General features: G+C 49.2%; 3 protein-coding genes across 10 annotated transcripts in view; 2 read left to right on the forward strand and 1 right to left on the reverse strand.

Moving 5' to 3' along the window:
* The window catches only part of klf8 (Kruppel-like factor 8), a 27,894-nt gene extending 12,507 nt beyond the window's left edge, over window positions 1–15,387 (reverse strand). The window contains exons 1-2 of the mRNA XM_037269465.1: window positions 15,259–15,387; window positions 14,111–14,779 (exon numbers count right to left, since the gene is read on the reverse strand). Of these exons, the coding sequence (XP_037125360.1) occupies window positions 14,111–14,764 (654 nt within the window). The 5' untranslated portion in view covers window positions 14,765–14,779; window positions 15,259–15,387. The remainder of the gene's footprint in view (window positions 1–14,110; window positions 14,780–15,258) is intronic.
* rbm41 (RNA binding motif protein 41) overlaps window positions 1–16,319 on the forward strand; it is a 16,488-nt gene extending 169 nt beyond the window's left edge. Inside the window, exons 1-10 of one of the 5 annotated variants that reach the window (XR_005100150.1) lie at window positions 4,843–4,918; window positions 5,800–5,951; window positions 8,945–9,061; window positions 9,254–9,455; window positions 9,523–9,727; window positions 10,034–10,416; window positions 10,549–10,699; window positions 10,778–10,902; window positions 13,933–14,792; window positions 14,978–16,319. Coding sequence is in view for 2 of the 5 variants with exons in the window: in XM_037269467.1 (XP_037125362.1) it covers window positions 5,899–5,951; window positions 8,945–9,061; window positions 9,254–9,455; window positions 9,523–9,727; window positions 10,034–10,416; window positions 10,549–10,699; window positions 10,778–10,902; window positions 14,978–14,995 (1,254 nt within the window). In the remaining 3 variants the exon portion in view is untranslated. Of the gene's footprint in view, window positions 1–4,842; window positions 4,919–5,799; window positions 5,952–8,944; window positions 9,062–9,253; window positions 9,456–9,522; window positions 9,728–10,033; window positions 10,417–10,548; window positions 10,700–10,777; window positions 10,998–13,932; window positions 14,793–14,977 lie in introns of those variants that run through there. The other 4 variants (XR_005100152.1, XR_005100151.1, XM_037269467.1 and 1 more) reach the window with 4 other exon arrangements.
* Window positions 16,320–17,086: 767 nt separating this feature from the next.
* On the forward strand, window positions 17,087–25,551 carry clip2 (CAP-GLY domain containing linker protein 2). Of its 4 annotated transcripts, none has more exons than XM_037269460.1 (18): window positions 17,089–17,660; window positions 18,231–18,408; window positions 20,436–20,941; window positions 21,073–21,197; window positions 21,254–21,467; window positions 22,044–22,241; window positions 22,314–22,417; window positions 22,580–22,640; window positions 22,878–22,928; window positions 23,272–23,547; window positions 23,634–24,119; window positions 24,182–24,233; window positions 24,318–24,401; window positions 24,478–24,634; window positions 24,715–24,874; window positions 24,950–25,138; window positions 25,254–25,316; window positions 25,439–25,551. In XM_037269460.1, the coding sequence occupies exons 2-18, from the start codon at window positions 18,306–18,308 to the stop codon at window positions 25,445–25,447; spliced, it is 2,838 nt and encodes a 945-aa protein (XP_037125355.1). In that variant the 5' UTR covers window positions 17,089–17,660; window positions 18,231–18,305; the 3' UTR covers window positions 25,448–25,551. The 4 variants fall into 4 exon arrangements, with proteins under 4 accessions (XP_037125351.1, XP_037125355.1, XP_037125353.1 ...); XM_037269458.1 differs by having other exon boundaries at window positions 25,424–25,545; XM_037269459.1 differs by having other exon boundaries at window positions 17,090–17,660; window positions 25,436–25,551.
* The last annotated feature ends 344 nt before the right edge of the window (window positions 25,552–25,895 follow it).

The raw sequence follows: 25,895 nt of genomic DNA on the forward strand, positions 1-25,895 counted from the left end.
TCAATTATTGATGCGCTGAAATGCGAGCTGCATTGTAATGGAGACGTCGTCTAAACTTTGGAGACCAAAGTCAAAGTTGGCTCACGTGCTCCGCCCACATGCCATTTGGCACCACCCATCTCTGAGCATTGTGTAGAGCAGGCTAGCTTACTTAGCGTTTGTAGCAAAGCAGAAGGCTAGCTATTTTGGTATAAGGATGATCCCAAAATGACGTTGCAAAAAAGCAAACTATTGTTCAAGCCTATACGACAGAAAAGTGCAAAAACATCCTGTGTCTTCGGGCATGGCTTCTTGAGAATTTGTTTTTTTGCGGCTGATTGACATGCCTACAAAATGATTTCTTTTTTTTGCCAGTCTGGGCCTCTGCGGACTCGATCGTCAAAGAGTGTTTGTCATGTGACTCGGTCGTAGCGGATTCCACACTGAGGTGTGGCCCGGACCAATCGGCTACGGGGTGTGACTGTCTGCGTCACCCCTCCCAAACGCACACACGCATGAACTCACGCTGGTGGCCCTCCAGTTCCATTGTGAGAGGGACAGAGCCCCCTCTGTGCTTCGAAACAAAGGTAAAGGCCTCTCCATGCCACACCTTCCCCCCCCACTCTGCCTCCTTGCACTTGTCCACTTTCCTTCAACAAACGAATGACATACATACTTTGAAACATTCCCTACGATATTTCTTCATGAAATTGTAGTGCTGACTCTGAATCCATTTTTCATAGCCCTTTTATTTTGCAAAACTCATTGACAGCACGTTTTGTTGTTTAACATGCTCATGAAAAAGACTTCTTTGTCATTTATATTCTTATTGGCTTTCAGGCAAAATAACATTTGGATTTCATTGGCATTCAGACTGGAACACCCATTCATCTGAGAGACCTGTTTATCTGCCACCATAGTTGCTGCTGTTTTGGTTAGCACTTGCATAACTGGGGACACTTTTTGTCTCCTTATGGCAAACAGTGGGCATCAATTTCACTTGGTAACAATAAGAAACAAAAAATATCAACATTATCATTCCTTAAGTTCGAAAATCTTGTAAATCTACCCACCCTCACCTCAAGCAAGATTCTGAACACAGCCGGGAGTCCAGGGCCCAAGTCGTGAAACCAAATAGGAAAACACAACAGGGGGGCTGCTTGGGAAACTGTAAGGACAGTGCAAGCGCGCCCCGCCCCGTAGAATGGGAAAACAAGCGCTATTGTTAAGCCACCGGCTAAATTAAAGACCGTTCTCCAGTTCGCTTGTCCAAAGATTGACTTTCGAATGTCCGAGCGTGCATTGCAACTGCGATTTTGACACGGAGGAAAAATTATATATATATATATATATATATATATATATATATATATATATATATGCCTGCAAGTATCATGACATCATCTGTCTGTGTTGCTCCACCATTTGTGTTCAAATTGCTTCTAGAGTATTAACACTGCGACACAGATGCTATTCCTTGGCTCAACTGTAGCGTTCTGCATTGTTTGTTGATATTTAGCTAAACAGACCTAATCAAGGATGCAGTTGGTTTGTATGCGCAACCCGGTGATCAAGGGTAGACATCAAAACATTTTTTGGTTTGCATACATTTCAAATTCTAAAACGGAAACGAGGGGACCATTTTTCTTGAAATGAGAAACAACAGCGCTAACAATGTGTTTGAGAGCCCTGTTCGCTCCAACCACGAGATGGCGTTCCAAAAAAAGTCTCAAAAACATTTGCAAAAATGTCTTTTGGCCTTGACGGGCTTAACGTGAGGCAGCCCGAGAGGCCGCAACCACAAGGAAGGATTAGCCAATAATTCCTCAAGGTTTGTTTTGACCTAATCTGGAGCACCCCCACCGGGCGGAGGATTCAGTGCAACAGGATAAAAAAGAAAAAAAAGGGGGGGGGGGGGGGGGATAAAACACGCTAATAGGAAGAAGTCATCTGGACTCCAACCGGGTCCACTCAGAAAAGGCAAGAGTAGAAATTGTCTGCAAATCCAACTCGGACGAGGCAGTTAGGGTGGAGGCTTCGGTGGGGTGGGTTTAGGGGTGGGTTCTGTTAGCATGGAAGACCTTATGAGGACCACTAGACTGCGAGAGGAGGGGCCTCACTCTGGGAGTGCAGAGTTCCAGGAACTAGAAAAAAAAAAAGGGTGGGGTGGGCGCGACCCTGTCAGCTTGTGATCTCCTCACAGGAAGTCGGGGAGGGGGGTTATTGAGGGTGGGGGTTGGTTAGCCAAGGAGACGACCAAGAACCAAAAGACAAGAAGGGGAAAAAAAGGTTGAGGAGACAGTGAACAAATAGTGTTTGGGGGAAAACGAATTTTGCACCCGTTTTTGTACTCATCCCAAAGTCCTTTCTAATATAAAAGTAGAGCTTTGGCACCATCTTGTGGCATCCTTGTGCCAAGGAACTATGTTGAAGTCAGGGTAGGTGCTTCATTTAGTCAGGCAATATCCCTGTCTAATAGAAAAGTAGTGCTTATCTCATGACATATGCAGGCAATTCGTGACCCTTTTGGCACCTATCATAATAATAATAATGGGGCCTTTCATAATTTCAGCTGATCCAGACTGCAAACATTGTCTTCATGCCTACAAAAGAAACGTCACTGGAAGGTGTTTCTTTTTCTTACTCTCTCCGTTTTTAGTCCCGCCATCACATTTGAAGAGAGACTGAAGTATTTGCGGCGAGGGCTTCAAACGCATCTCTGTCCCCGGCACTTTTTTAACAAGCTATTTTTACCCGCTAAAAGGCCAGCCGAGCGTGAACCGCGTCCACGCGTTAACGCTCGGCCGGCTACCAGCTCGGGAGGAGACACAAGAGTCACGTCGGAGGTGCGTCGTCCGGCCGGCAAAGTGGATTGGAGCACAGTGAAAACAGTTAAAACAACACAAAGTTGTACATTTGGCAGCTTGTTAAATACATTCAAAGGATAACCCCATTTTTGCTTCAGTATTTTTGTGTGATTGTTAACGATATTTTATTTTGTGCACACATTTGACGAAATAGAATTGAAAAAAATGTTTGTCTTGAGATACAAAGGAAAGAAAAAAAAATGAAAACACACGTGTGCGTCAGACCCCTACCAGTAGATGGTGCTAGCAAAATTCCCAACATCCAGCCACCATCACGTCACAGTGAAAAGCAGCAATGAACATTGTAGAAGAAGAACAGGGAAGGCCCCAATGCAAATTGAATGGACATCAATGATACACCAATTGTCACTATTTCACCGTTTTCCCACCAGTCCTCTTCTGTACCAATACAAAAACAATCACTTTGATGATGCCTTCAAGTGGACGCCAAAACTGTAGGAACCTTTTGAACCAGAAAAAAAATTGGATACCACCAACATGAAAACTGGCGAGTTGCTGGCTAATGTTTGGACGATCTGCCACTATGATTAGCAGATTAGCATAGCTCCACTTAAGCGTTATTACATGCTTCCCCCTTTACAGCGTGAGAGAAAGAAGGCGGGACAGCCGAGTCTAACTGGGTCAGCGCTCTACTCGCTCGCTGTCACTGCACACACAAACACACACACACACACACAGGTCCTCACCATGTGTGTGTTTGGGGTGGGGGGTGGGGAAATGCCCCCTGCAGGATCCACACATATGCGCTGGTAACGCGGCTGCCCGCTCCCACGAGCTGCTCGGAGGCGGAAACCTCCCCCAAGGCATCCCAGCAAAAAGCAAAAAAACAAAACTACACACATCACATTGCAGAGGATCTTTTTCGTGTTCTATTTTTTTTTTTGCACAATGTGCGTGAGTAACGAGGGTAAAAATACAGTGACCGCACGCTCCGGGTTCACGTCAAGTTCAGCCCTAAAAAGTCGTTCTGACATGCTGGACTGCAGTGAGATATGAAAAAGGGAAATTGCGAGATGGAAATAAGACTTGAGTTGTCGGGGGGGAGCAATAAAAAAACTAAAGTAAACGTGAAATGAATGTCAATTGCGAAAATGTTGGTGCACTAACAAAAACATGGATTCTCTCTGTTCGATATTTTGTATTTCTATAGGATAGAGGAGAGCGACTAAGTGCAATCATAATCTGCCTCCCATTCGAGTACTTGATCTATCGTGCTCCATCGTCTCCACTTTACGGCCCTCATTCTCCTCTCTGATCAAATGCCTTTCAATGTGTTTGCTGCGGGGCGGCTTTTGCAGTTTTGCGTCCAAAAACGACCACCCCGAACCAAGACGAGTCCACAGACGCACATGAGAGTGAAATGAAACACCGGGTGTGTCCTCCATCTGGCGAGCAGTGAGGCAAGCTAGAGAAGCCGCCTGCCTGTTATCACACCACACCCTGCTGACGCGAAGCTGGCCGCCACTTCCCTACACACCCTCTTATCCGCACACACACACACGTAAGCACACGTACATACAGCGCAAACAAACACGCTTGAGCAGCTTCTGTGGTCAGAAGGTTCCCCAAACGTTGTGTTGAAGGACACAGAGTGCATGGCGCTATCAGCGAGCGTTGACGGAAGCAAAGAGAAACTGAAAGCAGCGCACATTTCAGAGCATTCATGAAAACAGCAAGAAATCATTCGAGACGAAGCGCAATAAGAAACTACGAGCAGTACAACCTTTTGATCCAAGGCGAGACTATGGAGTACCATGCTGATGCAACATGTTAAGCTAACATGAGCCTTTTTGCGTTTACTTTTGTTATTCTCAGCATGTGTTGATTGGTATGGAGATGCATTTGTTCTGACAAGAGAGTGAGGTCAAGTGGAGACTAAGGGTGTAGTTGATCCAAATGGAGACTGTGCAGTACCACAACACAGCACTTGCCAAGTTACATGCCAAGCTAACAATTGCATGTGTGCTTTTTTCAGTTATTGCCATGAAGCTGATTTGATCCAAGAGGAGACTGAGGGCAAACTCTGACCTCCAGAGTGAACACCGCCACAAGGTAAGTTGTATGTTTGTCTTTATTTATGCTGTCTGCAGTTTATATTGACTTCTTTGTGGCATGAAATGATTTTTTATTGGCGAGGGGGCAGGGGTATCCAGGAGGAGACTAAGGGTTTAGAAAGTTGTCTGTGTGTATCTATAAATAAAGCTCAAGCAGGGCAAATGAAGAAAATAACGTCGTCATTGCAGCTTCAGGAAATGAGCCAACTTCCGACCCAGTTTATTGACTCAATCTTCCCTCATACGACATTGTGGGCTTTACGTTGCCTTGTAATGTCGCGATTGCTATGTCCGTGTGCCGTGGGAAATGATCACATTTCACTTTAGAAAAGGATGATAACAAATACAGAAAGACGTGAATATCAGGTCCCCTCCATGGCCACTATCAGCAGCGCAGCACATTCATTTTCGCTCCCCGCCTCTGCCGCGCACCACGCCGACTACCTGCCGCTCGTTAATTCTCGCTGACAATGTCGCCGCTCGGCGACCCCGACGTGCCGCCGCCCGCCAGCGGCGACCCTCGAGCTGGCCCCGAAGCGCTCGGCCCATTCCTCACACCATGTCGTCTTACGTCGCCTCGCGCTCGTTTATCTCGACGCGCGCCCGCCCGCCCGCCCGCACAAAGAAGAAGCAGCCAGCTGGCCGACTAACTGGTCATCCGCTCAAGCCACCTGATAGCAAAATACTGAGCCAGCGCATCAAATGAGCTTCTCCCGTGTCAGGCTCTCTCCGAGTGAAGCTTCCACAACCTTCTGCAAAGAGCACACGATCAAGAAAGTCCGGTACGTTAGGCTATCGATTGCAAAATGGACCAGAAGGGTGAAGGGGAAAAAACCAAAATGGACTTTCTGTAACTCTTGTAATGTTTCCGTTGTGACCTGTCACATTAAAGTCGAAGATCTCAATTTTGGCCTGTTGTACTGCCACTTCTCTTCTCTCTTACGGACTGTCTGCATATCTGTTGCGACGACCTGCTGATGACAATGCAGCGGACTCGAGCGATGTTCCAGCTCTGCTACTACCTTAGCAGGTGGAACATTGCCAGCTTGACTTTTTTTTTTTTAAATGATCTTCCACGTGGAGATTCCGCAAAATTGGAGGCGTCACCAAAGAGCTGCGTCCAAGTATCCACTTTGCCGGCAAAGGCGGGATGTGCGCTTTTGCACAGAGACGCATCCTCCCCTCGGCCACCCTCAATGTCACCATGACAAACGTGTTCTTGAGATAAATGGGCGTACGATGGACAAACACACACACAATCTGAGGAGTGCGATCAAACTTTGTTCGGCTCTGTTAACGATTGACAGACGTGGGCATCATCCCACTACCTTTGGGTCGCTCTCGCTCTCTCAAACACACACACGCATGCATGGACGCCAATGTTATTGTAATGAATGAAAATGAATGAAAAAAAGTCGAACTGAAAAATCTTTGTAAATGAAAATGGTTTTAAAAAATGGTCAACTGAAACTACAATTATAAAACCAACTTTAGCGAAAGGCATTTGTTTATGGTTTCTCCATTTTTTGAGAACTGTAGTTTGCATTATTACGCATTTATTACTTGGCTATTGTTGTTTTCAATCTTGTACTTAACACGCACACATTGTGCAACAAATTCCTGGAAACCACTGGCGAAAACTGTGTGCTTTCCAATATTCCGACCGCTGCATTTGAGAAAGCTGGGAGATTCCGCATGTCTGCATTTTCCCATTTGCCAGCAGTCTTGAACGCAGCATTAGCCTGCAGCCAGACAGGAAAACTTCAAAGGCTTTGCAGCCTAAGTAAGCACATTTGGCAAGTGTCACTTAAGTCAATCGCGGGGCCAAGACAGAAAACTGATTCCAGTCAATCACAAGACACATAACCAAGAAAACTGTCCGCCAGTCAATCACAGTGCAGCAATTTGTTTACTGTAAAATAAACAACCCATATTCCACCTGCGCTCTCGTGAAGAGTTACACGCACACGCGCACGCACACCTTTCCAAATTAACTCATTTCGTACCCTCCTAACCTTCATAAACAAAGGATGTACAGCAATGGCAGCCGGAAGTGCACCTGGCTCTTCATCTGTGCGCATGCGCGTGGGGAGAGGGGGTGGGGTGGGGGAGCTTTAAAAAAAATAATAAGATGGTGTCCTGTGAGGCTGCAGATCGCGCCTTCCTTTGCTCCCCTCGCCCGTTTTCGCCAGCAACTCCGTCCGGCCGGCCGCCCGTCAACATTATGAAAGAGCCGCATCACCGCACTGACAACGTCACAATGTGTCAAATAGAACGTGCACTTACTTTTTTGTGGCGGCTCTCCGTGTGCATCTCGTGGAGGGGCAGGGGGGTGGAGGAGGAGGGGAGGGGGTCGGGTGTGTATAGCTGTAATGTGGGGAAAGGGGAGAAAGGAGGGCTTATGGGAGAGGACAAGGAGGAGGAAGGGGGCGGTGTGCTGTGGATATTCGGGGTATAGCAGCAGCACGGTGGTGCGTGCCTCTTCCGTTCAGTTCATGTCCGCAGCGTCGTTGTCTTTGCAAGCCCCCTCCCCAAAAATAAAAAAGGGAATAAATCAAGCCAAGCGTTGCGCCTCTGGTTCTTGCCGTTCCCTGCCGTGCATTGAAGGGCTGGGCTCTCTCTCTCTCTGCCTGTTCCTCCTCCGCCTCTCCCTGCTTGTGACCCCACCCTGCGTCCCCACCCCTCATCTCTGTCACTCACTTGCTGCGCAGAAAGCGCCCTTTGCGGAGGAGCTCGAGCCGAGCCGAGGCGCTGCACGAGTGCACGGCCGAATTTGACAATGCATTCAAAGTGCAGGCGCACCCCCGCACCCCAACCACCCCTCAAATATTCCACATGCCGCTATCATGCGTGGAGAGCGCCCATGTTACCTTAGTGACGTCATCCGGAAGGCAAATTGAGGACACGCTCGCAGGGCGGGGAGGGCTGCTTTGGACTCGGCACGCGCGCGCCTGCGCGCGCGGAGGCTTTGCAGCATCTGATAAATATGACACCCCAGCCAACTTTGACAGGGAGCCAACGCGACCATCTATCTATTATAACTGTACCAGTGTCATTTTGCAGCATAACAATACATTTAACCGCTGTGCTGCTGGACAAAATCTACAAACAATCGTTAGAAATGTCCCCAATGCGGAGCCTCCTGCCATCCAACGCTTACACTTTTAAGAAAAGACCCATTTAGAAAGAGAAAACGCTCTCTGCAGGATGAAATTCGAATATGAAAGGTTTGACTACATTTCCCATGATGCCTCGCACCGGAAGCTGGAGCCTTACGCGGAAATATGGGCTCAACAAGCACCGTGCTTCATTTTTAAGCATAAATACTATTCATCGTTACATATCATGTGTAGTTACTTTGTATTAACCGTTATTATGTGAAGGAAACGAGGCAACTCTGCAAGTTATGTTAACATTTGAACATGTATTTCCCATGATGCAATTTACCAGAAGTAGGAGCCAAACGCGGAAGTATGCGAAGGTAAACACAGCCGGTCTGCCGTTCCCCTTTTTTTTTTTTTTTAGTTCACCTCATCAACAAGCACTAACAGCATTCAATCTTTAACCACAAATACTATTGATATGTTTTGCATAATTAATTTGGTCTTGCGGTGATTATGCGAAAGTGAACAGGCGACTGCTCGGCTAGCGTTAGCTTCTCGGCCCGCTGCAGTACATGAATAACATAATCGTTCATGGTTCCTGTTATGGTTTTAAACAGATTTTAATCAGTGAAGAACGCCACTAAAATTGGCTTCCGAGGCAGGATAGGATTCATACAATAACACCTTTATTAATTAGCATTATTTTGCCACCATTTATTCATGCTATTTCCTTATGGTTTTCTTTTTCAATCCAGATTTTGTAATTGTCAGTAGAAAGTCTTATTCATGATGTCATTCTTAGTTCATTTTTCACATCTTCTAAGAGTGGCCCTGGGCATTTGTGTAATCGACCAGGTATTTATTCCAATGCGTTTTTTACAAACGACCCAAGTAATGAAACTAATTTGTGTGTTTTAAGAGTTAGCCGGCGATCCTGTGAGGATGGCCCGCTGCTGGAGGAGCAGGAGACAGAGGGACAGCGGCAGCTTCACGGCCTTCTGCTACGGCAACTCCACACCCAAGTCGATGTCGAAAGGTAACCAAATGAAACCAACGATACCTCACTAAACCTCCATTTGGTGAGCAAGTGGGCTCGCGTTGAGCTCAGGTGTTGTCGTTGCTATCCATTGTTTTAAAATGTTTATATTAACAGCAGTTGTACAACGGGAAGTGTTCAAATGGTCACCTGTGCAATTCGTAAATACTTGTATGGTTTTGTGCGCTTCAGATGTGTGGCCAAGAAGCAGAGCTTTGCACCAGCGGCGCTCTACAAGCCGTTCGGCGAACAGGCGTCCGGCGTGCATAGCCTGTCTCAGTTCCAGGCGTTGCAAGAGGACGAGCAGGAGCTGGCCGGCCTGCGAGAGCTGGGCCTGACCGATCCAGAGATCCAGCTGTGGCAGAAAAGGGATGCCCCGGAAATACCTGAACAGGTAGACGCCACTGGAGTTTTTGCTAAATTACCATGAGAAGTCCAGGGAACCATTGTGTTTGTTCCAGGGTCATGGTGTTTGCGCGGCTCCTGGCGTCAAGCGGCAACGCCTCCAGGTCATCCAGGACAAGATCGCAGCCCGGGCAAAGCTTCTCGCGCGGCCCCAGCGCTTTGCCGCCAGCCAGCCGCTGTCCCGGCGCGAGATGGAGATTGAGCAGGCGCTCTTCCAGGGCAGCGACCGCCAAGGATTCCTTACAGCACTCTACCATCGAGGTGAGGATAACGCTCGGGGGGGGTGTATTTACGTAAATGCCGGTGGTAGGTGCTACTATTTTGCTATGAATGGGCTTAGCAGACAAACGGAGGCACTTGATCTGACTCAGCAGTTAAGCGTTTTCTTTTTTGGGGGGGGGGGGTTCTCTCAAAAGGATGCCTGATGAGCAATGAACGTCTTTGGAACACATCTTTTTTTGCCTAGTGGTCTATTTGGGGTGCTTGTTTATTTGTGAGCTACATGTCACTCTTTTAGGAAGTGGTACATACACAAAGAGGTATAAAAAGACTTGCTCCTTCTTCCAGATGAAAATAAGCAAGATGGCCCTCAAGAAGCGACAGATCCAATGGACTCCTTGTACAAAAATCTTCTCAGCAAGCCACCCCAGGGTGTGGAAACTGCCGGAACGTCACGCCTTTTTACATCTGCCCTGCCACAGGAAAGCGACGGCAAATCAGAGGAAGGCTCAGCAGACGCGCCGGAGAGCCACACCGTCCCCCCGCTGGAGATCAGCCGGCAAATCGGCAGCCTGCGTGGGGCAGACGGTGCCGGCTCGGGTCGGCCGCTAACGGTCACGGGGCAGGTGGTGCCCGTGACGAACCAGGAAATCCGGGAGAACCGGGCAAGCTCGGAGGAGATCCAGAGCATCCCGAGATTCCGAAACTACCAGGCCGGAAAAGCCTCCCAAGTATGGCCGGCCAATAAATGAGTTCAAGACTTTGGTGCCATTTTGTAGAAAATAGTTCATTCAGAATTAGTAAACGTGTGGGGATGTCTATTTGTGGTATTCACACATACTAATTGAGATTTTCCTTTCCAGGTGGTGTGCGTGAAGAACCTGAGTCCGCAAGTGTCAGTGGCCCAGCTGGTGGCGCTGTTCTCCAGGTTCGAAAGACCCGGCGGCGGACCCCCGTTGCTCTACCGCCTCCTGACGGGTCGCATGAAGGGTCAGGCCTTTGTCACACTGCCAGGTGAGTGCGCGCTGGCTCCTACAGAACCTACTGCGAAATTCACAGGATATTTATTTACGTGTGCGTTTGTGTGCCGAGACATGGAAACGGCCCAGAAGGCTTTGCAGCTGCTCCATGGTTACCGGTTGCTAGGGAAACCTTTGGTGTTGGAGTTTGGCCGCGAGCGAAAGGAAGCCGATGAGCGGGAAGCAAAGACGTCAAAAGTAAAACACAAAGAATAATAGTTTTTCTATTTTTATGATTAGATTTCATTGGATTGTGTCTAGATGTACCTATAAAAACACTCCCATCTAATTCACTTGAGTTGAAACAATGTTTGAAATATTCTCAAAAAGGGGAAACGTTTTTTTTTTTTTAAAGCAGTTCATTCATGTTTGTATTTTAGACAGGATCGTTTGGCCTCGATGGAGGTGGTTCAAAGACTGTCGACCTTTCAAATGTTTCTTTTGCACACTAGGTGGTGATGTTGCGAGGTTAGGTTATGTGTTCCGTCTAATAGAGCGCTGCCCATGGCTTTCGAGGGGAATTGCATCGGGATTAGAAAATGTCCCAATTAGTGGGTACTGCCCCCGCGGGGAATTTGTGGAATTCAGATAAGGCTTTCATTATTCCACGCACATCATGTACAGTGCAACCTGGTGGATTTTGATTTCGACGCAATCTTTCGCTTCGTTAACTAAATGTCAAGTCCATTCACCCAGATGTGTTTGGAAGTTATCTTCTCAGACATGTTCAAAGAGATTCGAACTCATTGTAGCATCAAATGGCAGTAAAATGACCCATAGCATTAGCATTGCAACCAAACTTCCTCCAAAATCACATTTATTTCAATGGGCCATAAAAGGTTTTACAAGCCCACAGTGGATAAATACAACAATAGCAGATTGAAACACTGTAGTAGCGCGAGGCATTTCTTTCATTTGGAACAAACAACAACAACTCAGCTGACCTCTGGTATTTTCTTTCATGTTTTGTGATGTCATCACACATATCGTGTGACGCCATACATGGACCCTCCGGGTTTCCCAAGGGCTCCCGGGTAGCTCCCGGCGCCGCCTCTGACCAGCATCTGTCCTCTGCTGACGGGGATGTCTCCCATTTGAAGTATGGTGGGATTTCGCGCCACGGCAAAGGGAATCTCGCCGCCGTGGCCCTTGTACGTGTAGCCGCCCCGACGCCCTCCGCAGCATTTCCCGGCGAAGAAGGACAAGGCTAGCGTGCCGCCGCCGAGCACGGAGAGCACGGACGAGGCCATGCCCAAGTAGAGGCAACTGCCCGGCACAAACTTGAGCAACACATTGCTACTGGTGGGGAAGTTCCGGATCACAATGTTGGCGGTCCAGGAGACGGGCACCAAGGCCACCATGCCGGCGCCGATGAGCAAAAAGCCACCTATGCCTGCCACCCGTCTCTTGCACGACTCGCACCTCTTCATGCAAACGGTGCACTGCATGCCCATCACGGCAATGAGCAGGCCCACCACGCTCAGCCCCAGGGAGCTCAACATGAGAATTCGGGAGATCCGGAGATCGGAGGGCATCATCAGGAAGGACTTGTACATTTCGCACAGGAAGGCCCCGTTCAACTTGTTGGAGCATCTCATCCACAGGCCGTTCATGTTGGTGTCCCTGGCCGTCACTTTTGTGGCCACGGCGTCCACCGAGACCTCCCAGAAGGGGAGCGCCGTGGTCACCAGGTTGCCCGCTAGGCCAATCAAGCCCATAAAAAAGCCCAACAGCTCCAGAGACGCAGAAGCCATTGCGACCCAACGATCCTGAGGGAGCAAATGAAACCCGATAACACTTGGCTGGCTGACTGACTGACTGACTGACTGACTGATGGCAATCAGCAAACTTTGATGAATTGCGCTTGGTTAACTTGCAAGCAAGGTTTTTGAGACCTCAAACGCTTAGGAGCTTGTTCATGCAACAAAAGCAGCTTTAAACCTGTTCTCAACTACAACTAAATAATGACCAAGGCAGTCATGGGAGCTCACTCAAGGATTTTGGCAACAAAACTCATCAAAGCTCGCAAGCTTTCTTTCATCGGTTAGTTGTTAGCGAGTGAGTCTAGCGTTTCATATTAACGGTGGCTGCGACAAAAGTAAAGCATTGCAAAGTTTCATCAAAAATGGAGGCATGGCAAAACATTGCCCCTTCATACGCCAGTGTTTTGAGAAATGCAGCAACATTTTATTGCGATCATTTCACCTGTAGCACTGAGATTTGCCTTCAATTGTAAAGTGCAGTCAGTAGAAATCAAATCCATGATTGTTATAGTATCGTTTTCCAAATTTGACCAAAGGTTTGAATCTTAAAAAAAAAGAGTCAAAATGCACCAATCATTGCTTAATGTTAAGACAATAGAGGCTGAGATTTTAGGTGTGGCAAGAATTGATGAACAAGGCTTTTTGAAACGATACTCACACTTGACAAGAGTTGGTCCAAAACTGCGACGACCGAGCCACTCAAATCATCTCCGGCCGGTCGTGTCATAAGGGTAAATGTCTCATCTCTTTATGGGCTCATCATCGTCATGCCACTTTTGATATTTTCATTTTGTATTTCACTATGAAAACCAGAACACATCATATACGGACGAGGTCAATGGGCTCGTAAAGAAAACGTCCCTTTCTCGATCTCAAGAACGCGCAGTACATTCTTGCAAAACGAATGCGAGTCCCATTTGATTGTATAATTGAGATGACTGTGGAAAAAAAAGGCGAGGGGGGGGCGGTACAGGATTTGTGCTTGTAAATATTGACCGTGGTTTCAGATTTTCTGCCTCATTTGTGGCCCATTTTTAGGATTGGTGCAAATTCACCCTGTTCACCTTTGACCACGTTTGAGACATGACAAGACAATCAGCTATTTGTCGTCCTCGGTCAGGACAAAAATCAGGACAGCCAGATTCTCTTTATTAGTGTACCAGAGGACTCTTTGTAAATACGGGCCCAGTTGACACATCCAGTATTGATCCGTTTGGGTAGTGCGTGTTTGTAGGTCAGTCTTTGCTCTTGAATGGACTTTAATGTGTACTTTATATTTGTAGGGTAGTTCAGGGAGATCGAAATAAAACTAGGTCCCATCTTAGTCATGGATGTGTGTGTGGCTGAGTTGTTTGATCCACGTTAGTAGCATAGCATCAGCATTTTAGACAAAGTCTTTCCAAACGAGGCGCCATTTATTTCACTTTGAAAAATCAGTCTGTAACATTCCTACTGTAGATCACAGGTGAAGTGTGATATCATATCCTGTGACATCATCACACGTATCCTGTGACATCGTATCCTGCCGTCAGGGGTTTCACATGGACTCCCCCGGAGCTCCCGCTACCGCTGTGAACCAACGTGCGCCCTTTATTGTTCACGCCGAGGCCTCCCATTTGCAGGGTTGTGGGATTTGGTACCACCGGCGGCGCAGCACCTCCACCCACCGGGTAGGGGTAGCCTCCGCCCCCATACGGCCTCCCCCGGTGGTGTCCTCTTCTGCCGTCCTGCCCCTCACAGAAAGACATGGCCAGCATGCTGCCCCCCAGCATCGAGAGCACAGCTGAGACCATGCCCAAGTAAAGACAGTCACCTAGCTCGAACTTGAGAGTGGCGGGTACGCTGGGATTGTAGAAGTTCTGTATCACCCTGTTGGTGCTCCAGGAGACGGGCACCAGAGTCATGAAGCCGGCCACCAGGAAGAAGCACCCGCCGACGCCCGCCACCCGTTTCTTGAGTTCCCCTGAGCCCTCCAGGCAGACGGTGCACTGCATGCCCAGGACGGCGACGGCCAGGCCCAGGGTGGACAGTACCAGAGAGACCACCATGAGGGCCCGGGACGTCTGGAGGTCAGAGGACAGAGCCAGGATGGAATTGTACGTCTCGCACTGGAAGGCCCCGGTGCTCTGATGGACGCACTCCATCCACAGGCCCTTCGTGCTGCCTGAGGCTGTCACAATGTTGGAGCCGATATGTGCCGTATTCTCCCAGAAAGGGAGCACCGTGGACACCAGACTGCCCAGTAGACCCAGCAGGCCAAGGAAGAAGCCCATCAGCTCCAGAGCCGCAGAGGCCATGGCGCCCAAACACTCCTCGGGAAAGACGGTAACAAGTTACCGATTAACAGTATCCAACTCGCTAAATAGAGCGTCTAGTCGCTGTTATCCTGTTTGTTGTTGTTGTTGTTGTTAATTAGCTATTAGCAGCTAGCCCAATCAAACTAGCTTTTCATTTATTTTCCGAGACTGTCCCAAAATGACAACCCTTTTTTCTGTGTTTGATTTTTGTAGGAGCAAATTTGCCTTTGAAGAAATCTTTGATATCTTTGGACTCGAAGTGAAATCCTCTGCATGACGGACGTCTTTGTGTTTCAAGGTACACTATGGGAGTTGGGAACTCTTACTTTCATCAAATCAAAAGTTAAGATGAATCTCAGTTTGTAAAGCCACAGTTCAGCTTTGTAGAATATATATATATCCTAACTATGTTTTACATCAAATTAGATCTAACTTTTGGCTCTATTGTAGAACTAAAACCTGATGCAATCAAAGAGGCAAAAAAGTAGACTTACGTTGCACGCTATGTGAAGAAATCACTTGTTCCTGTTGTTGCTCCCTTTTTTTCCCCCCAGTGGAAAAATCAGACTTTTTCGGTCCACTTCAACATATTGGCGGCGGCGGCGGCGGCGGCCTTACAACCCAACACTCAAAGTCACTTTTCAGGATTTTGAATGCATTTTCCGAAGCAGGTGGATTTGAAAGGCAGGACAATGGATGTGTGTGTTCGTGCGTAGCATCCTCATCCTCGTCAGATCGCGGGTGTCGCCATCTGATCCGGGCCTCCTGTCAAACACACGCGACAGTTAATCATTCTCTCATTGGTGAAACAAAACAACCTTTGCCATCCTTCCCCTGTTGGCCCTACAGTATTCCCTCCCGCACGCCGTGCCGTAATGGGATTAGAAAAAAGCGGAATAATCCCGCAGTGCTGGTGAGTGCCACATCCACTGGGCGCACACACTGAGGCCTTTATTGGGAAATGGAACAGGGATGTCTTTATCCGGAAATGTTCCGATGAAGGGGGGAAAAAAATGTGGAAAATTCACCCCATCATTTTGCCTCGTTTTATTATTTCTCACAAAAATTCACATCATTGAGTACAGGTCAAATAATAGATGTCAGTAACCCTGGAAAGATGCAACAAAAAAAAGGCAGACAATTAAATCGGTTCGTCATGATTTAGTGCTTCAGTTCAAGTCATTATGCTGCTCCTTCTAGTGTGGCCGCTTTAGCCAATAGGGGGCGGTATCATACAGTCAGGAAAGGAAAGTTCCTCAGCAAAAATGCAAATCTGAGGAAGCTCTAATTTCGTTTGCATATGTCACCACGAGCGAAGCAGTTAATTAAAATACCTTCAGTGGATATGTGTGATTATCTTGTTAGGTACATTTCTATGCATGTTCTTTGTTTGGTCGGTTTTGTATGTTTTTGAGTGATGTTTTGTTGAAGAAAAAAAAGAGGAAGAGGGGGCATTCCATACTAAGTGAGGACCAGCCTGTTTTTCATGTTTTTGCTGCCCTCTAGCCGACATGTGGTGCAACTGCATATAAAAGACGACTAACAGTGAAGGCATCCCAAAGAAATTCTCCTTTTATCCTTTCATCCAAATATTTGTCCGCGTTCCAGGTCAGTAAAATTAAATAAAGTATCAAAATGAATATAAAGGGGTTTTGTTTTGTTTTTTTAAACGAGTGTGACGTTCAATGACAAGCATCGTGATTGTGCGGGGGCCAATCGGGTCGCTCTATAGCTCGCCGGCCCGGAAGTGCACAACGAGATTGTAATTTGTCCAATTAAAGATTCGATGAATATTTGGAGTTGGCAGAGGCTGTGAGGTTATGAAAAGCTTCACACATTTGCCGTATGACGCCTCCTAACGATAATTCCGTGATCGCTCAAATTCACCCACACTAAATTCCAATCCGAATTTCCTCACTTTGGAAGTCCCTGCGCTTCGGCACGATTTCTTGATCCATTTCACGGTTTTATCGCAGTTTATTTCAACATTTTATTTTCTATTTTAATTCGTCGTGGGTTTAATTCAAGAATTGCCCATTTATTCTACAAAACAACTGCTTTTGTGAGCGCTTATACCGGGTGTTTCCAGTTGAGCGTCGGACACGTAACGATTGGGAATGAAGGCCTTAACCTCACTGTGTCATAGGTTTCCCAATTATAATGCTTGGGAATTATGCGGCGGATAGGAATCAATCCCTCCGAACGTTGTAAGCGCAGCGGTGTGTCTTGTGTCTATTAACCAGGTGGTAAGGGCACATTGAAACCCTTCTGTTTTGAAACGGAGTGTGCCATTGACAGAAAGGGAGGAGGGGTGACAGAGAGGCTGTAGTCTTCTCATCCGTCCCCCAGGAGGCTCTGCTTCCCCGGCCCCTTTGTTCCGTCTCGCCGGTGTGGGTTGAGTCAGTCACGGGGAGGCTGCGCTAACCCTCCCAACAATAAGAGGGGGGGGGGAAAAAAGAGAAAGAAAACGAAAACACACCGTGTAGAAAACCGACGGGAGAGGGGGCGAGGGAGAATAGAGAGCGTCGGAGGAAGTCACGGGAAGACGAGACGGGTGGCGCGCGCCTATTGGCAAGATAAAAGAAAGAAAGAAAGAAAAGTTGCTCCTGATGCGTTCGTGGTCACAAGTCGGACAGACAGCTTTACGGGGGGCGAAAAAGACATCTCGGGGAGACATCAGGGCGCTTTTTGATGCACGCTTTAGGGAAGCTAAGTGCTAACCGGTAGGTAGGTAGGACGGATCCACGCGGCAGCGGCGGCGGACTCTCCCTTTCTGCTCCCCTAAGCATCCATATTTGCATCCTCCCGGCCCAGGGAGTGGCATCCTCCCTTTTTTCCCCTCTTCCAAGTGGCTCCTTTTTATACATGATCTGGACCCTGTCTTGTGTGACTCACTGTGAGTATTTACAGTTTTTTCTTTGTTGAATGTGTGTGAGGAAAGGGGAAAGAAAACCCTTGCCGCAGACAAGGCTCTCAGCAAGGGATCAAAGTGGTTGCATTTTTTTTTTTTTTGTGGAGGTGCGCATTATCTACACCCCCCCCCCCCCCCCCTTCCATCCACCCTCCTCAGCACTATCAGGTGCAGGCCTCAAGACGGTGGAGGCTTTCATTTGGATCACTTAGCAGCATCCTCAACCCATTTAAAAGCTCTGCATGTGTCAATCAGTCATGCCAGAATATTTGGAACAGGGTGGGGGTGATGATGATCATTTGTAGCTCGCAAGCTGCGTGGCATCCTCACAGCGGCTTTTATGGAACACTGTTTGGTTTTGGTCTGCCACCGCAGTGCATAAAACCGAGGTGCTCTTAATATTTTGGAGGAAATGTGAGAAAATAGCTCATTCTAATTTGCGAATGTATGCTGCTGTGATGTTTGCTAACAGTTCATTCTGGGAGTTTGTTCTTAACTTTGTTTGTTTTAAACTCCATTCTCTTAGTGTCTTAATAACCTTTCCTGCATTTCCAGTAGTACAACATGGAGGGAGATGATCACCACCTCGTGGTTTAGTGCCTTCGGCGCCTTTTTTTATCCACAATAAACATGCTGAAGTCCAGCGGGCTGAAGATCCCCGGGCGCGGGCCCAAGCATTCCAGCCCGATGGGAAGGAGCGCAACCTCGAGCTCCCCCGTGCCCCCCAAGGACAGTAAGTCACTTCCTCCTCTTCCGCTAGGATGAAGAAGAAAAACGTCTGGTCGTTCGTCATTGCTGCGGTTTACACTGTTTACTGACTCACAGCTGTGCTACGTGAGCTGCTATTTGGCGGAATACACATGATGCACGCAACATGGTTCTCACGGTTACATCGGAACAGTCACCATTGTGAAAAAAAATCTTGATTAACTACAATTCTTTCTCTTTCATGCATACATTTGACTTTGTCGTGCTTCGCAGAGGATAAAGAATGTATGCTTCTTTTACATTGTCCTTCCATCAGCCCCTTGACAAAGATTCTGGGAAATCTGTTTGCTAGTTTGAGACCAACATAGTCGAAAATGTAGCCGGACATATTCCTGAGAATTTCGACTCGACGAAATGGGCGCCTTCCATCACATCACATGACATCACATGACATGACAGCCTGCTAAATGTAAACACAGCTGTTTCCCACACTGAATTACACCTTTGATGTCATGCTAGCATGCCCACTACATTGCATTCAGCCATGTTGACATGATAATTATGAGTCCTGTTTTTAAAGCTGATCCCCATTGTGTCGTTGAAATGATTACCAAGCACTCAAGTGACTCATCCCACCGGGCGAGTACATCGTGTAAAACGATTATTTGTTACATGAACGATGAAGGCTCACATTAGCTTCCCGCTTGATTCCACCTTCCAAAAACGTGCGTTAGGTTGTCGTGTCCAACCCGTCGACTTCCAGAGTTCCATTTTTGTTTGTTTGTTTGTTTGTTCCTCACAGCTTAAATTGCGACACAACTACTCCCGGTTGGGGATCAGAAAGATAATCTGTGAAATGTTGCACGCGGCCTCACATCTGCCAGCGAGCTGCGATCTGCGGACAAGGATGGAACGAAAAATGCTACATTAGCAAAGATGTAACAACTGAAATTGTATGTGCCCTCAAAGAGGTCCGAATTCTTTTTTGGTTTTTGAAACGGGTGTTTCATTGTAGCTAACCGTTTTTCCTACACAAATAATCGGCTCAATTGCGACACCTGCTTGAGAAAAAAGGCCAGCTGTGTGGTAAATAACTCCCAACTTGATCTTTAGCTCGGCCTCCTCCATCTGCTGCCGTCCGCGACCGCATTTGAAGCGCTTGTAAATAACCCGGGCGGGCCGGGGACGAGAGGTGCGTCCGCTGCCAGCGTGAGGAGGCGGAGGAAGTTGTGGGGAGGGGAGCGGAGGGGAGGGTTCATTGTGCGTCGACGGGGGATGAATGGCGGCTGTTCACACTGGCCCAGCACAATGCTCAAAGTGGAGGCTTGTCTCGCTGGTCTTCGCTCTGCTTTGGCTCCCTTTTTATCCAACCCCCCCCTCGCGTCGCCTTGGCAACAGAAAAAAAGAGGCCTGGATGGTTGCATAGAACTGTTTACCATTTCCTGTTTTCTTTTCTATATACCAAGTGCTCCTCTAACCTGCTCCTGATAAAGATAAAAAAAAAAAGTTGAGCAGGATATGAAAATTTGCTGAGCGACTTGTCACCCACCCATTCCCACAACAACAGCAACATATGGCAGCAATTGGGGCATAAAGCCCCGGCAATGGGGCCACGGAGCCTCGGGCGGGTCTTCAACTCGGAGTGGCGCACAGAGGGCAACCAATCACAGCCCCATTGGTGTGTGTGTGTGAGAACGGCCAAGAATGGCGGCTTTAATTGCAGTTGCGTCTCGCTGACCCACTTTGTTGGGCACCAATCAAAGTGCGGGCACACAATCTGCGCCCTTGTGCTGCACGCCGACACCCACAGCTTGCTTCTTTTTCGCCGGCACGACACGGTCAAAAGGGATCAATGAGGAGAGGCTCACAATGTCGACACTGACGCCGCTTGGTAGAACGCCGTTCTCTCAAATATACGCAATGCAAACTTTTGTTGCGCCAGTGCGTGACATCAACTGTGTCCTCTTTCGTTGCGGAGTTTGAAAACCAAACGCCTCTCCCCATATCAGGGATGAACATCTCAATCATCAACATTTTCTACTTTGTCTCCAGATGCTCCAGTCAAGCCCAGCACGCCGCCCAAAGCGTCGGAGGAGGGCGACGAGGTGGCGGGTGACTACACGGTGGGAGAGCAGGTGTGGGTGAACGGCGTGAAAGCCGGGGTCATCGCCTACCTCGGGGAGACCCAGTTCGCCCCGGGCCAGTGGGCCGGTGTCATCCTCAACGACCCGCTGGGCAAGAACGACGGCTCGGTGGGCGGCGTCCGCTACTTTGAGTGCCAAGCCCTGCAGGGCATCTTCACGCGGCCCTCCAAGCTCACGCGACAGCCCACGGCCGAGGGCAGCGACAGCCTGTCCGCCGAGTCGCTCAGCGCCCATAATCAGACGCTGCAAGGAGGCGGCGGGGGGGGCCTCGTCGGGCAGCGGGCGCCGACGCTCCGAGAGGGCCTGCTCAACAGCGCCGTCAAGACGGGAAACGAGTCGGGCTCCAACATGTCTGACAGCGGCTCTGTCAAGAAAAGCGCCGACAAGGACCTGAGGGCCGGAGATCGTGTTTTGGTGAGGGAGGGTCTCGTGCGTGCGTGCGCCGTGGATTGATGGCAAATACGTGACGAAATCTAATGCACTAAATAGAACGTAAAAGCATTTCTAATCCGGTATTGACTCCCTCTTTTTGTCTTTGCTGCCAGGTGGGAGGCTCCAAGATGGGTGTGATCCGCTACATAGGGGAGACGGACTTTGCCAAGGGCGAGTGGTGCGGCGTGGAGCTGGACGAGCCTCTGGGCAAGAACGACGGCGCCGTGGCTGGCACCAGGTACAAAAGAAAGCCGCAAAGTGTTCAAGTGGCATCATTGCATTCTGTCCTGGCAGATATTTCCAGTGCCTCCACAAGTTTGGCCTGTTCGCGCCCGTACACAAGGTGATCCGCATCGGCTTCCCGTCCACCAGCCCGGCCAAGGCCAAGAAGAGCAAGCGAGTGGCCATGGGCGTGTCGTCGCTGGCTCACAGCCCCAGCAGCTCGTCCATCAGCTCCGTCAGCTCGGTGGCCTCGTCGGTGGGCGGGCGACCCAGCCGCGCCGGCCTGGTGAGATCATTCGAAGGTCTTGCGCTCGCTCACGCCTTCATTTTTGCAGAGCGAGCAACCTCCAAAGTCACCAAACGGGACGACGTGCCATTGATTTTGCTGGGCGGTTGACGCCTCTTTTTTTCATTTTTACTTGACTTCATTGCTGGCAACCTTTGCTTTATTCTCCGTCAGGCGTAAAGATGGCGGCGTGAGCGAGAATGCTTGCTCGCTCGCTCGGCTTGACTGATGGCGGTCTGTCCCTTGTGATTAAGCGCCGTTGATTCTCCTCAAATACACTCCTTGGCAGCAAATTCTCATCAAGAACGCAGAAAAATACTAAAGAATGTGATCAAATACGAATAAATGTCATGGAGAGGCTTAGAATAGGTTACACAATTAATCGGATAAATTGCAACCCCAAAATGATCATTTGAAAAGGAATGGGCCATAATTATAGTGAATGTTGATGATCTTATATTGGTGATCATCTTCTAAATGGCGAAATGTGTCAAACACCACCCTCTAGTGGCTGACAAAATGTTTTCACCTCGATTTTTGTATTTTTTTTCTCCCCCCTGCTCTTGTTCCTCCAAGCTGACGGAGACGTCGTCGCGCTACGCCCGCAAGATCTCGGGCACCACCGCCCTGCAGGAGGCGCTGAAGGAGAAACAGCAGCACATCGAGCAGCTGCTGGCTGAGCGCGACCTGGAGCGCGCCGACATGGCCAAAGCCACCAGCCGCATTTGCGAGGTGGAGAAGGAGCTCAGCGCCCTCAAGTCGCAGCATGTGCAGGTGGCAAACGTTAGCCAGATCAGGTCTCGCTCGCTCGCTCGCACGTCCGTCCTGACCCGATGTCCTCTCCAGTATGTGTCGGAGAACGAGGGCGCCCTGCAGCAAGTCACGGCCGCCTTGGCCGGCGTGCAGAAAGCCAAGGTGGAGCTCGCCAATCAGCTGGAGGAAGAGAAGAGGTAACGTTGAAGGCTGTCACCTGTTGCTGACCAAAACAGCAGCACCCGCAAAAGCCCATCATCTCTGAGTGTCAAGTCTTGGCGTCATTTAGTATGCCCGCAGTCAAGCTACAAATAAGTCAAGTACAAGACTCGTTGGGTAAAAGCCCCTGTTGTTTTCAGGAAAGTGGAGGACCTCCAGTTCAGAGTGGAGGAGGAGTCCATCACCAAAGGAGACCTGGAGGTAATCCATCAATTGTTGTCCGGGGGAATTCCAGGGGCAGCGCCGATGAAAAGTCACGCTTACCATCGGAGAGGATTGGCCCATTTTCCCCGAGCAGTCCTTGTTTCTAGGCGGGATTGTTACCATGACTTGATTGGATACAAATGCTGGGGCATTTCATCACTTGCCCCACCCATTGCTCCCAAAAATGGACTCCCAGTTGTATTTGGGTGCAGTAAAGTGTGTTTTTGCCAACAGGGAAAATGCAAGCATGACTCTGCATCCTTGGGGTTGGGTAAGAGGACCAAGGTGACCGACCACATTTGCTCAAAAACATGAGACCTGATTCTGGATACCTTCCACACACTTTGCTATATATTTCCTCTTGTGTGCTGTTGTCTTCCAAAAAAAAAAGTCAAGTCGTGCCTTCAAAGTAGCAATGGACTTGTTTCAAATGGATGCTTGCGACAGTGGCTGCGCTCTTCTCACAATTTCCCATTTTCACGCTGCTGCAGTAACACAAGACGGACAGGGATGCGTCCATTCCTCTCTTTGGACTGATTGCATTGCTTGGAAATGGAAATGACACTTGGGAAGGACTTTTATTCCCCAAATATGATGGTTAACCTTCCTCTGTTCTTCCCCATACCAGCAAACCACGGTGGAGGAGCAAAGATGCATCGTGCAGCTGGAAAAGGAGCTGGGCCGAACCAGGGCCGAGATCGAGATCCTTCGGGGTCAGCTGCCGGGCGCCGCCAGCGCCCAAGCGCTCGAATCTCAATCGAATCCGGCGGCGTTGGCGGCGAGTCGACGGGAGACCGAGGCGCTAAAATTGCTGTCGGAGAAACAGAGCCAGGAGATTGGTGAGTTGAAGCTGAAGGTCCAGCAGGCCACTAAGGAGAACATGGACATGATGGATGCCTGGAAGGTAACTAGCCCATCCCATTCCTTCCCGAGCCACGTCTTCATCTCGGCTAGCTCGCTTTTAATGCTCTTTTGCTCGTCTCGGCGCAGGCTAAATTTGACTCTCTGGTAAGCGACCACCAGCAGTCCCTGGAGGAGCTCAAGACCTCGTTCTCCGGTGAAAGCTCCACGCCCGAGGGACGAGAGCTTCGGGCCACCGTGGAGGGCCTGAAGATGGAGCATCAGCTCGAGGTGGAGAACCTCAAGGCCAAGTACAAAATCGAAGCCGCCATCCTCACCAAGGAACGCGAAGACCTCGTCGCTCGCCTCCAGGAGGCCGAGGACCACACCGGTAGTGAGGCCTTGGAGGAAGCCGGCGGCAAACTGCAGCGGGCTGAGAAAAGGCTGGCGGAGATGGAGGCGCTTCAACGGGAGAGCGCTCGAGAGCTGAAGGAACGGCTTGAGATTTCGGAGAAACAGTTAGCGGACTCCCGATCCTTGCGGGAGGTCAGTCAAGAGGAGGTCCAGAAGCTGCGAGAGAAGCTGAGGGTGACGGCCAATCAGCTGCAGGCCATCCAGACCGACCGCGACGCTAACGTGAGCGATGATGCGCAACAGCGCCGCCTGATGGCCAGTTATCTAACGCTTGATTCTCATAGGTGATTGAAGATAGCCACCTTTCTGACAAGAAGCTCGAGCAGAACATTGAAGGTATAACTCTTTACAGTTTCTATCTACACTTTTGACTTCTGTGACAGCCCATGTCACAGATGTAAACCATTGTCTTCTTTTCAGAAACCACGGAGAAGCTCCTGAAAAGGGAAAAAGAGGTCTCCACTCTCACCTCCCAAGTTGAAGCTCTCAAATCTCAAATTGGAGGCAAGTCTACCTGACAACAGTGCATTATTCACTCAAACAAAGTCAACACCGGTTCCTCCCCCACCCCCCTCGGCAGTTCTGGAGGGCAAAGTTCGCTCGGGGGAAAGGAAGGCCGAAGCCCTCGTGCGGGAGAAGGTGCGTTTGGAGGCGGAGCTTGAGTCCATGACCAGAAAGTCCCACGATGCCTCCGGGCAGCTGCTCAGCATCAGCCAAGAGCTGTTGAAGAAAGAGGGGTAGGATTAGCTAAGCATCTGTTAGCATCTTTTTGAAAGGAGGCTCTTTTGCAAGCGTTTCTCGACTCGGTCGGTACCAGGAACCTCAACGAGCTGAGGGTTCTGCTCCTGGAGTCGCGTCGACACTCTCGAGAGATGGACAAAGATCTGAACCGTGAAATGCGCAAAGCCGAGTGGAAGGTGAAGGAGCAAAAACTGCAGGATGACATCAAGACGCTTCGGGATAAACTCCTCGTGCTGGTGAGAGACGGACGACTCGTTTTACAAATTTGAAGATGAGCGGTAGAAGTGCAGTAGTACTTGCCTTTATTCCAGGGCCGTGAGAGATTCTCCCCGGACCACCGCCGTCACTCCATGCTGGACCCCTCGGCTTTGGACTCCGAGGTGAGCCGCCTTCGCCAGCAGCTGCTCAGCACTGAGGACGCCCTGAGGACGGCCCTGGAGCACAACCAGCAGGTGGACCAACTGGTGCAGGCCATGAGGAAGCATCCAGAGAAAAGCCCGGTAAGGTGCTATGGATGGCATACTCCTGAAAAAGGCGAATCATTCTCCATCCAGCCAGCCAGCCAGCCAGCCAGCCAGCCATCCATCACTCACTCATCTGCTTCTTCTCCTTCAGATGCACGGAGCCCACAAGTCAGCCAACGGAATTCACCATCAGGAGCCCGACAGCAATCAAGACGTGCGTATCTTTTTTGAGTGACTTTACTACGGTGGCTGGCGTACATCCTGCCGGTGGTACTAAAACATCTTTTTGTTTGTTTGGGGGGGGGTGGTCGGTGTTTGCAGCAGCAGCAGCAGCAGCAGCGCTGATACAAGACGAGAAAGCATCAACCGGGACTCAGAAGAACGTCCGTCCGACCGATCCATCCATCCTGCGGTGGCGGACGTATGAACTTGATATCGTAACCACGCACCTATTATCGATCCAGTTGCGAGCGAGGTCCGAGCGCTGTAAATAAAACGCCTTCCTGAGAGAAATGATCTTCCGGCAAAAGCAACTTTCCTTGTCTTACTGTAGCGGTTGCCGCTTCATGTCCGAGAATTTACCACTAGGTCACTTTTGTTTGTTCTTTTATTTATTGCTTTAAAATGATCTACCAAGTGACTCGCAGAGATGACAAAAGTATTTCTGTGCGCTTGAAGGGATCGGTCGCCAATGCGAAAGAATCCGTCACAGACAGTGACAAATAATGTACACACGTTTAAGAATGCAATGTTACCGGTGCTTTACTTGGGCTCAAAAGGTCTAGCCGCTATT

Source organism: Syngnathus acus, chromosome 14, assembly GCF_901709675.1.
Source record: "Syngnathus acus chromosome 14, fSynAcu1.2, whole genome shotgun sequence".
Classification (NCBI taxonomy): domain Eukaryota; kingdom Metazoa; phylum Chordata; class Actinopteri; order Syngnathiformes; family Syngnathidae; genus Syngnathus; species Syngnathus acus.

Coding starts and splice junctions, on each gene's coding strand:
- clip2 (XM_037269456.1), top strand. CDS start 18,306: ATGCTGAAGTCCAGCGGGCTGAAGATCCCCGGGCGCGGGCCCAAGCAT. Junction 22,418..22,579: donor CAGCTGGAGGAAGAGAAGAG/GTAACGTTGAAG, acceptor TGTTGTTTTCAG/GAAAGTGGAGGACCTCCAGT. Junction 24,635..24,714: donor GAGCTGTTGAAGAAAGAGGG/GTAGGATTAGCT, acceptor GGTCGGTACCAG/GAACCTCAACGAGCTGAGGG.